Source organism: Nyctibius grandis, unplaced genomic scaffold, assembly GCF_013368605.1.
Source record: "Nyctibius grandis isolate bNycGra1 unplaced genomic scaffold, bNycGra1.pri scaffold_202_arrow_ctg1, whole genome shotgun sequence".
Classification (NCBI taxonomy): domain Eukaryota; kingdom Metazoa; phylum Chordata; class Aves; order Nyctibiiformes; family Nyctibiidae; genus Nyctibius; species Nyctibius grandis.
The window spans coordinates 815-10,913 of record NW_027167575.1 but is presented as its reverse complement, the minus strand read 5'-3'; the positions used below and the strand labels follow the sequence as shown (position 1 = coordinate 10,913).

The window sequence follows — 10,099 nt, the reverse complement described above, 5'->3', positions numbered from 1 at the left end:
CAACACTCCCAAACCCACCTCACGAAGCCACCTTAGATGTGGTCGCCCTGCCCCAAGGAGCACCCAACGCCCCACGTCCCCCCAACACCCTCCACGTCCCCACCACCCCTGACGTCCCCTCGATGTCCCCAAGGTGCCACCTCCATGTCCCCATGGTGTCCCCAACCCATCCCCACCTCAACACTACCAAGGCCACCTCATGAAGCCACCTTAGATGTGGTTGACCTGCCCAAGGAGCACCCAACACCCCACGTCCCCCCAACACCCTTGACGTCCCCACCACCCCTGACGTCCCCTCGATGTCCCCAAGGTGCCACCTCCATGTCCCCATGGTGTCCCCAACCCATCCCCACCTCAACACTACCAAGGCCACCTCAACACTCCCAAGCCCACCTCACGAAGCCACCTTAGATGTGGTCGCCCTACCCAAGGAGCACCCAACACCCCATGTCCCCTCAACGTCCCCACCACCCTTGACGTCCCCATGGTGTCTCCATGTCCCCAAGACCCTCCATGTCCCCAAGATGTCCCCAACCCATCCCCACCTCACCCCTCCCAAGCCCACCTCACGAAGCCACCTTAGATGTGGTTGACCTACCCCAAGGAGCACCCAACGCCCTCCATGTCCCCAACACCCCTGATGTCCCCATGTCCCCTCCATGTCCCCAAGGTGCCACCTTGATGTCCCCAACCCATCCCCACCTCAACCCTCCCAAGCCCACCTCATGAAGCCACCTTAGATGTGGTTGACCTACCCAAGGAGCACCCAACACCCCATGTCCCCTCGATGTCCCCACCACCCTCGACGTCCCCATGGTGTCTCCATGTCCCCAAGACCCTCGATGTCCCCAAGGTGTCCCCAACCCATCCCCACCTCAACACTACCAAGCCCACCTGACGAAGCCACCTTAGATGTGGTTGACCTACCCAAGGAGCACCCAACACACCATGTCCCCTCAACACCCTTGACACCCCCACTACCCCTGACGTCCCCTCGATGTCCCCAAGGTGCCACCTCCATGTCCTCAACCCATCCCCACCTCAACACTCCCAAGCCCACCTCATGAAGCCACCTTAGATGTGGTCGCCCTACCCAAGGAGCACCCAACACCCCATGTCCCCTCAACGTCCCCACCACCCTTGACGTCCCCATGGTGTCTCCATGTCCCCAAGACCCTCGATGTCCCCAAGATGTCCCCAACCCATCCCCACCTCACCCCTCCCAAGCCCACCTCATGAAGCCACCTTAGATGTGGTCGCCCTACCCAAGGAGCACCCAACACCCCATGTCCCCTCAACGTCCCCACCACCCTTGACGTCCCCATGGTGTCTCCATGTCCCCAAGACCCTCCATGTCCCCAAGATGTCCCCAACCCATCCCCACCTCACCCCTCCCAAGCCCACCTCACGAAGCCACCTTAGATGTGGTTGACCTGGTTCAAGGAGCACCCAACGCCCCCGTGTCCCCCCACCCCCCCCGTTGTCCCCACGTCCCCGAGGTGTCCCCAAGGTGTCCCCAGGTGCCCACCTTGATGCCCACCAGGGCGCCCTTGCCCCGGATGACCTGGGGGAAGGGGCGCCCATCGTCCGCCTTCTGGTAGAGGGTCTCGTGGAAGAGGATGACCCCCCCGATGCACGGGTCCACCCGGCTGTCGGCCGTGAACAGCAGCTGCCGGTACCAGCGCCGGTTCTCCTCCGTGTTCTCCGCCCCCACCGAGCTCAGACGCTTGGCGATGCTGCCTGGAGGCGTCCCAGTACAAACCAGTTACTCCCAGTATAAACCAGTATGGCCTACAGCCCTCCTCATGCTGCCCCAGTAGCTCCCAGTGCAGCCCCAGGAGCTCTCAGGACCCCCCTGGTGCCACCTCAAGTTGCTCAGCTGCTTCCCCACACTCCCTGCAGCCATCCCAGTATAAACCAGTTACTCCCAGTATAAACCATTAACACCCACTGGTCTCCTTATGCTGTCCCACTGCCTCCCAGTAGCTCCCAGTGCTGCTCCAGAAGCTCTCAGGACCCCCCGGTGACACCTGAAGGTGCCCAGACTCTTTGCAATGCTCCCAGACGCCATCCCAGTATAAACCAGTTACTCCCAGTATAAACCATTAACACCCACTGATCGCCTCACGCTATCCCAGTGCCTCCCAGTAGCTCCCAGTGCTGCTCCAGGAGCTGTCAGGACCCCCCCTGGTGCCACCTGGAAGTTCTCAAACACTTTGCAAGCTCCCAGTCACCATCCCAGTATAAACCAGTTCATCCCAGTATAAACCAGTATGGCCTACAGGCCTCCCTATGCCACCCCAGTGCCTCCCAGTGCAGCCCCAGGAGCTCTCAGGACCCCCCTGGTGTCACCTGAAGGTGCTCAGACTCTTTGCAATGCTCCCTGGAGCCATCCCAGTATAAACCAGTTACTCCCAGTATAAACCATTAACACCCACTGATCGCCTCACGCTATCCCAGTGCCTCCCAGTAGCTCCCAGTGCTGCTCCAGGAGCTCTCAGGACCCCCCTGGTGCCACCTGGAAGTTCTCAAACACTTTGCAAGCTCCCAGTCACCATCCCAGTATAAACCAGTAACTCCCAGTAAAAACCAGTTCATCCCAGTATAAACCAGTAACACCCACTGGTCTCCTCACGCTATCCCAGTGCCTCCCAGTAGCTCCCAGTGCAGCCCCAGGAGCTCTCAGGACCTCCCCGGTGTCACCTGAAGGTGCTCAGACTCTTTGCAATGCTGCCTGCAGCCACCCCAGTATAAACCAGTTACTCCCAGTATAAACCAGTATGGCCCACAGGCCTCCTCATGCTGCCCCAGTGCATCCCAGTGCTGCTCCAGAAGCTCTCAGGACCCCCCTGGTGCCACCTTGAAGTTCTCAGATGCTTCCCCACGCTCCCTGCAGCCATCCCAGTACAAACCAGTTCATCCCAGTATAGCCCAATAACACCCACTGGTCTCCTCACACTATCCCAGTGCCTCCCAGTAGCTCCCAGTGCAGTCCCAGAAGCTCTCAGGACCCCCCTGGTGCCACCTGGAAGTTCTCAAACACTTTGCAAGCTCCCAGTCACCATCCCAGTATAAACCAGTTCATGCCAGTATAAACCAGTATGGCCTACAGCCCTCCTCATGCTGCCCCAGTAGCTCCCAGTGCAGCCCCAGGAGCTCTCAGGACCCCCCTGGTGCCACCTCAAGTTGCTCAGCTGCTTCCCCACACTCCCTGCAGCCATCCCAGTATAAACCAGTTACTCCCAGTATAAACCAGTAACACCCACTGGTCTCCTCACGCTATCCCAGTGCCTCCCAGTAGCTCCCAGTGCTGCTCCAGAAGCTCTCAGGACCCCCTGGTGTCACCTGAAGGTGCCCAGACTCTTTGCAATGCTCCCAGACGCCATCCCAGTATAAACCAGTTACTCCCAGTATAAACCAGTAACACCCACTGGTCTCCTTATGCTGTCCCACTGCCTCCCAGTAGCTCCCAGTGCTGCCCCAGGAGCTCTCAGGACCTCCCCGGTGTCACCTTGAACTGCTCAGACTCTTTGCAATGCTGCCTGCAACCGTCCCAGTATAAACCAGTTCATCCCAGTATAAACCAGTAACACCCACTGGTCTCCTTATGCTGCCCCAGTGCCTCCCAGTAGTTCCCAGTGCAGCCCCAGGAGCTCTCAGGACCTCCCCGGTGTCACCTTGAAGTGCTCAGACTCTTTGCAATGCTGCCTGCAGCCGTCCCAGTATAAACCAGTTACTCCCAGTATAAACCAGTATGGCCTACAGGCCTGCCTGTGCTGCCCCAGTGCCTCCCAGTGCTGCTCCAGAAGCTCTCAGGACCCCCTGGTGCCACCTGAAGGTGCTCAGATGCTTCCCCATGCTCCCTGCAGCCATCCCAGTATAAACCAGTTCATCCCAGTATAGCCCAGTAACACCCACTGGTCTCCCCATGCTGCCCCAGTGCCTCCCAGTAGCTCCCAGTGCTGCTCCAGAAGCTCTCAGGACCCCCTGGTGTCACCTGAAGGTGCCCAGACTCTTTGCAATGCTCCCAGACACCATCCCAGTATAAACCAGTTACTCCCAGTATAAACCATTAACACCCACTGATCGCCTCACGCTATCCCAGTGCCTCCCAGTAGCTCCCAGTGCTGCTCTAGGAGCTCTCAGGACCCCCCTGGTGTCACCTCGAGGTGCTTAGCTGCTTCCCCACGCTCCCTGCAGCCATCGCAGTATAAACCAGTTCAGCCCAGTATAAACCAGTAACCCCCACTGGTCTCCTCACGCTATCCCAGTGCCTCCCAGTAGCTCCCAGTGCTGTTCCAGGAGCTCTCAGGACACCCCTGGTGCCACCTGAAGGTGCTCAGATTCTTTGCGATGCTCCCAGACACCATCCCACTATAAACCAGTAACTCCCAGTATAAACCAGTTCATCCCAGTATAGCCCAGTAACACCCACTGGTCTCCTCATGCTACCCCAGTGCCTCCCAGTAGCTCCCAGTTCCAGCCTGGGAGTTCTCAGGGTGCCCCTGGTGCCACCTCAAGTTGCTCAGCTGCTTCCCCACGCTCCCTGCAGCCATCCCAATATAAACCAGTTACTCCCAGTATAAACCAGTATGGCCTACAGGCCTCCTCATGCTGCCCCAGTGCCTCCCAGTACTTCCCAGTCCAGCCCTGGTGTCTCCCAGTAGCTCCCAGTGTCCTCCCAGTGCTGCCCCAGTACCTCCCAGTAGCTCCCAGTCCCCTCCCAGTTGCTCCCAGTGCCCCGCAATCCCCTCCCAGTGCCCCCCAGTGCCCTCCCAGTGCCCCCCAGTGCCCTCCCAGTTGCTGCCTGTTGTCGACCCAGTGACTCCCAGTAACTCTCAGTGCCCTCCCAGTGTGTTCCAGTAGCTCCCAGTCCCCTCCCAGTTGCTCCCAGTGTCTCCCAATCCCCACCCAGTACTTCCCAGTGCCCCCCAGTCCCTCCCAGTAACTCCCAGTGCCTCCCAGTAACTGCCTGATGCTGTCCCAGTGACTCCCAGTAGCCTCCCCGTGCTTCCCGAGTAGCCCCCAGTAACTCCCAGTGCCCCCCAATCCCCTCCCAGTCCCTTCCCAGTGCACCCCAGTACCTTCCCAGTCCCTCCCAGTGTCTCCCAGTACACTCCCAGTACCTTCCCCGTGCTCCCCAATCCCCTCCCAGTGCACTCCACTCCCTCCCAGTAACTCCCAGTAACTGCCTGATGCTGTCCCAGTGACTCCCAGTAGCCTCCCAGTGCTTCCCCAGTAGCTCCCAGTGCCCCCCAATCCCCTCCCAGTCCCTTCCCAGTCCCCTCCCAGTCCCTTCCCAGTCCCTTCCCAGTCCCTTCCCAGTCCCCCCCAATCCCCTCCCAGTCCCCTCCCAGTCCATCCCAGTGCCCCCAATCCACTCCCAGTACCTTCCCAGTGCTCCCCAATCCCCTCCCAGTGCACTCCACTCCCTCCCAGTAACTCCCAGTAACTGCCTGATGCTGTCCCAGTGACTCCCAGTAGCCTCCCAGTGCTGCCCCAGTAGCCCCCAGTCCCTCCCAGTGCCCCCCAATCCCCTCCCAGTGCCCTCCCAATCCCCTCCCAGTGCCCTCCCAATCCCTCCCAGTCCCCTCCCAGTCCCCCCCCAGTCCCCTCCCAGTCCCCCCCCAATCCCCTCCCAGTGCCTCCCAGTAACTCCCTGATGCTGTCCCAATGTCTCCCAGTAGCCCCCCAGTCCCTCCCAGTCCCCTCCCAGTGCCCCCCAGTCCCCTCCCAGTGCCCCCCCAATACCCTCCCAGTGCCTCCCAGTAACTGCCTGATGCTGTCCCAGTGACTCCCAGTAGCCCCCCAGTCCCTCCCAGTCCCCTCTCAGTGCCCCCCAGTCCCTCCCAGTGCCCCCCAGTCCCCTCCCAGTAACTGCCTGATGCTGTCCCAGTGACTCCCAGTGCCCCCCAGTCCCCCCCAGTGCCCCGCACTCCCCTCCCAGTGCCCCCAATCCACTCCCAGTCCCTCCCAGTCCCTTCCAGTAACTCCCAGTAACTGCCTGATGCTGTCCCAGTGACTCCCAGTAGCCCCCCAGTCCCTCCCAGTGTCCCCCAGTCCCCTCCCAGTCCCTCCCAGTGCCCCTCAATCCCCTCCCAGTGCCCTCCCAGTGCACTCCACTCCCTCCCAGTAACTCCCAGTAACTGCCTGATGCTGTCCCAGTGACTCCCAGTAGCCTCCCAGTGCTTCCCCAGTAGCTCCCAGTGCCTTCCCAGTGGCCCCCAGTGCCCCTCAATCCCTTCCCAGTGCCCCCCAATCCCCTCCCAGTCCCCTCCAGTCCCTCCCAGTGCCCCCCAGTTCCCTCCCAGTCCCTCCCAGTGCCCCCCAATCCCCTCCCACTCCCTCCCAGTCCCCCCCAGTGCCCACCAGTGGACTCATCGGCGGCCAGGATGCCCTTGCCGGGCGCCACGATGCGCTGGGCGATGGTCGCCAGCTCCTGCTTCTGCTCCGGGGTCAGCGCCGGCACCGGCGGGGACATGGCGGCGGCTGCGGTGACATCACCGATGACGTCAGCACGGGCATCAATGACGTCACCGCCACGTGGCCACGGGAGGCCCCGCCCCCCCGCCCCCCCCCCCCCCTCCCCTCCAAGGGCAGCTCAAGGGCAGGAAGCCCCAAACCGGCCACTTTTACCCTAAAAATCACCCTCCGAGCACCAAAAGTTGCACTTTTAGCCCCAAAATCTTTCTCCAGACCCTAAAATCGGCCTTTTTCACCCCAAAATTGACCTTTTTAGCCCCAAATCTGCCCCTTTCACCCCAAAATCTCTCTCCAGACCCCAAAATCGGCCTTTTTTCCCCTCAAAATCTGCCCCTTTCACCCCAAAAATCTCCCTCCAGGCACCAAAATCGGCCTTTTTAACCCCAAATCTGCCCCTTTTCACCCCAAAATCGACCTTTTTAGCCCCAAATCTGCCTTTTTAACCCCAAAATCTGCAATTTTTCCCTCACAATTTCTCCCCACACCCCCAAATTTGCCCTTTTTACCCCAAAATCTGCCCCTTTTACCCCCCAATCTGCCAGTTTTGGGGTAAAAATCCACATTTTTACCTCATAATTCCCCCCACACCCCCAAAATCTGCCCTTTTTACCCCAAAATCTCCCCTCAAACCCCCAAACCTGCCATTTTCACCCCCAAAAATCCACATTTTTACCTCAGATTTTTCCCTCAAACCCCCAAATCTGCCCTTTTTACCCCAAAATCCATATTTTTACCCCACAATCTGCCCTTTTCACCCCAAAATCTCCCTGAAACCCCAAAATCTGCTTCTTTTACCCCAAAAATCTCCCCTCAAACCCCCAAATCTGCCCTTTTTACCCCAAAATCTCCCTCCAGGCACCAAAATCTGTCTTTTTAACCCTAAAAATCCACCTTTTTTACCTCACAATCTCCCCCCACACCTCAAAATCTGCCCTTTTTACCCCAAAAATCCATATTTTTCCCTCACAATTTCCCCCAACGCCCAAAATCTGCCCTTTTTACCCCAAAATCTGCCCCGTTTACCCCAAAATCTGCCATTTTCTCTCACAATTTCCCCTCAAACCCCAAAATCTGCCCTTTTCACCCCAAAAATCCACATTTTTCCCTCACAATTTCTCTCCACACCCCAAAATCTGCCTTTTTCACCCCAAAATCTGCCCCTTCACCCCCAAAAATCCACATTTTTCCCCTCACAATTTTCCCTCCAACCCCCAAAATCTGCCATTTTTACCCCAAAATCTGCCCCTTTTACCCCCAAATCTCCCCTCAAACCCCCAAAATCTGCCCTTTTTACCCAAAAATTCCACATTTTTACCCCAAAATCTCCTTCCAACCCCCCAAATCTGCCTTTTTTACCCCCAAAATCTGTTTTTACCCCAAAATCCCCTCGAAACCCCCAAAATCTGCCTTTTACCCCCAAATCCGCCATTTTACCTCATAATTTCCCAAAAAATCTGCCCTTTTTACCCAAAAATCCACATTTTTACCCCAAAATCTGCCCTCAAACCCCCAAATCTGCCTTTTTCCCCTTAAAATCTCCTCCAAACCCCAAAATCTGCCCTTTTAACCCCAAAATCTGACATTTTTACCCCAAAATCCGCCATTTTACCTCATAATTCCCCCCACACCCCCAAAATCTGCCCTTTTTACCCCAAAATCTGCTCTTTACTTCACAATTACCCCCAAAACCCCCATTTTTACCCCAAAATCTCCCCTCAAACCCCCAAATCTGCCCTTTTCACCCCAAAAATCCACATTTTTACCTCAGAATATTTCTCTCCAAACCCCAAAATCTGCCTTTTTTACCCCAAATCCGCCTTTTTTACCCCAAAAATCCCCTCGAAACCCCCAAAATCTGCCCCTTTTACCCCAAAAATCCCCATTTTCACCCCAAAAATCCACATTTTTCCCTCACAATTTTCCCCAAACCCCAAAATCCGCCATTTTCACCCCAAAAATCTGCATTTTTACCTCAGAATTTCCCCAAAATCCACCTTTTTTACCCCAAAATCCCCATTTTTACCCCAAAATCCCCATTTTTACCCCAAAATCCGCCACTTTTACCCCAAAAATCCACATTTTTCCCTCACAATTTTCCCCCAAACCCCCAAATCCGCCATTTTCACCCCAAAATCTGCCCCTTTTACCCCAAAATCCGCCCTTTTAACCCCAAAAATCCACATTTTTACCTCAGAATTTCCCCAAAATCCCCATTTTTACCCCAAAATCCCCATTTTTACCCCCAAAATCTGCCCTTTTAACCCCAAAAATCCCCATTTTTACCCCAAAAATCCCCATTTTTACCCCAAAATCTGCCCTTTTAACCCCAAAAATCCCCATTTTTACCCCAAAATTTCCCCCCAAACCCCAAAATCCGCCATTTTAACCCAAAATCGCCCTTTTTCACCCCAAATCCCCCCCTCAAACCTCCTCACGGGGAGCGGCGGGAAACGCACGCGGGCGGGCTGCGCCGTGACGTCACCGCGCCCCCCCCCCCCCCGCCTTGGATGATACCTTAAAGGGGCGACGGCCTTAAAGGGGCGACGGCCTTAAAGGGGCGACGGCCTTAAAGGGGCGACGGCCTTAAAGGGGCGACGGCCTTAAAGGGGCGACGGCCTTAAAGGGGCGACGGCCTTAAAGGGGCGACGGCCTTAAAGGGGCGACGGCCTTAAAGGGGCGACGGCCTTAAAGGGGCGACGGCCTCTGGCTGAGTCACGGTGGGGCCCACTCAAGTTTTGGGGGGGGTTTTAGGGGTCCCAGGGGGATTTTAGGGTGCTGGGGAGGGGGGGGAGGCTCCCTGGGGGGTGTGGGGGTGTCGGGGGGGGGTTAGGGTGCGCGAGGGATATTGGGGTGCCAAGGGGGGGGGTGCAAAGGGGGGGTGCAGGGGGGTGGGGGGTGTCCAAGAGGGGGGGGGTTGGGGTGCGGGGGGTATTGGGGGGGGGGGGTGTTGTCCAAGGGGGGGGTGGTGGGGGACGGGGGGGGGGGTTGGGGTGCAGGGGGGTCCCCCCACCCCCCCCATAACCTTACCTTTGAGTGTCCAAGTGCGGCACTGCCGGGGGGGGGCCGGGGGCTACCCCTTATATAGGGGCTCCCTATAGGGTAAGGCCCCCCCCCCCCCCCCTTTGTGACCTTCTCAGGTGACCTCTGCCCTTTCGGCCGCCCAAAATAGGCGCCCCTCCCCCTCCTCCTCCTCCCCCACCCCCCCCCTCCCCCCCCCATTGCCCTGCGCGAGCGGTGGGGGAGGGGAAAGGCCTCCCCTCCCCCCCCCTTTAAGGGCCCCCCCATAATTTCGGGGCTCCCCCCTACCACTTTAAGGCCCCTCCCCCCCCTTGTGTGTGTCCCCCCCCCCCCTTTTTACCCCTCCCCCCCCCTTTGGGGCCTCCCCTCCCCCCCCTTTAACCCCCTCCCCCATTTTTAGGGGGTCCCTTGGGGGCGGGTCACACCGTTGCCATGGCAACAGCCCCCCCATAGCAACCATGGGGCGGTTTCCATGGCAACGGCCCCCCCCCAGCGGCGCGTTTGACATAATCTCATTAATATTCATCAGCATACTATGCATATTTAATTAGGAGTATGCTAATTACCCCTCACGCAGGCCTACCTCATTAATATGCGG

The 10,099-nt window shown here is 58.0% G+C and overlaps 1 protein-coding gene across 1 annotated transcript; it reads right to left on the bottom strand.

The window, feature by feature from the left end:
* Positions 1-1,490: 1,490 nt before the first annotated feature.
* On the bottom strand, positions 1,491-9,608 carry LOC137677402 (fructose-bisphosphate aldolase A-like; the record flags this gene model as incomplete). Its single annotated transcript, XM_068424704.1, has 3 exons — positions 9,511-9,608; positions 6,370-6,489; positions 1,491-1,740 (listed from the first exon to the last, which is right to left on the bottom strand). Coding segments are annotated over exons 2-3 (362 nt in total), but the record flags the coding sequence as incomplete, so codon positions are not given.
* Between the last annotated feature and the right edge of the window lie 491 nt (positions 9,609-10,099).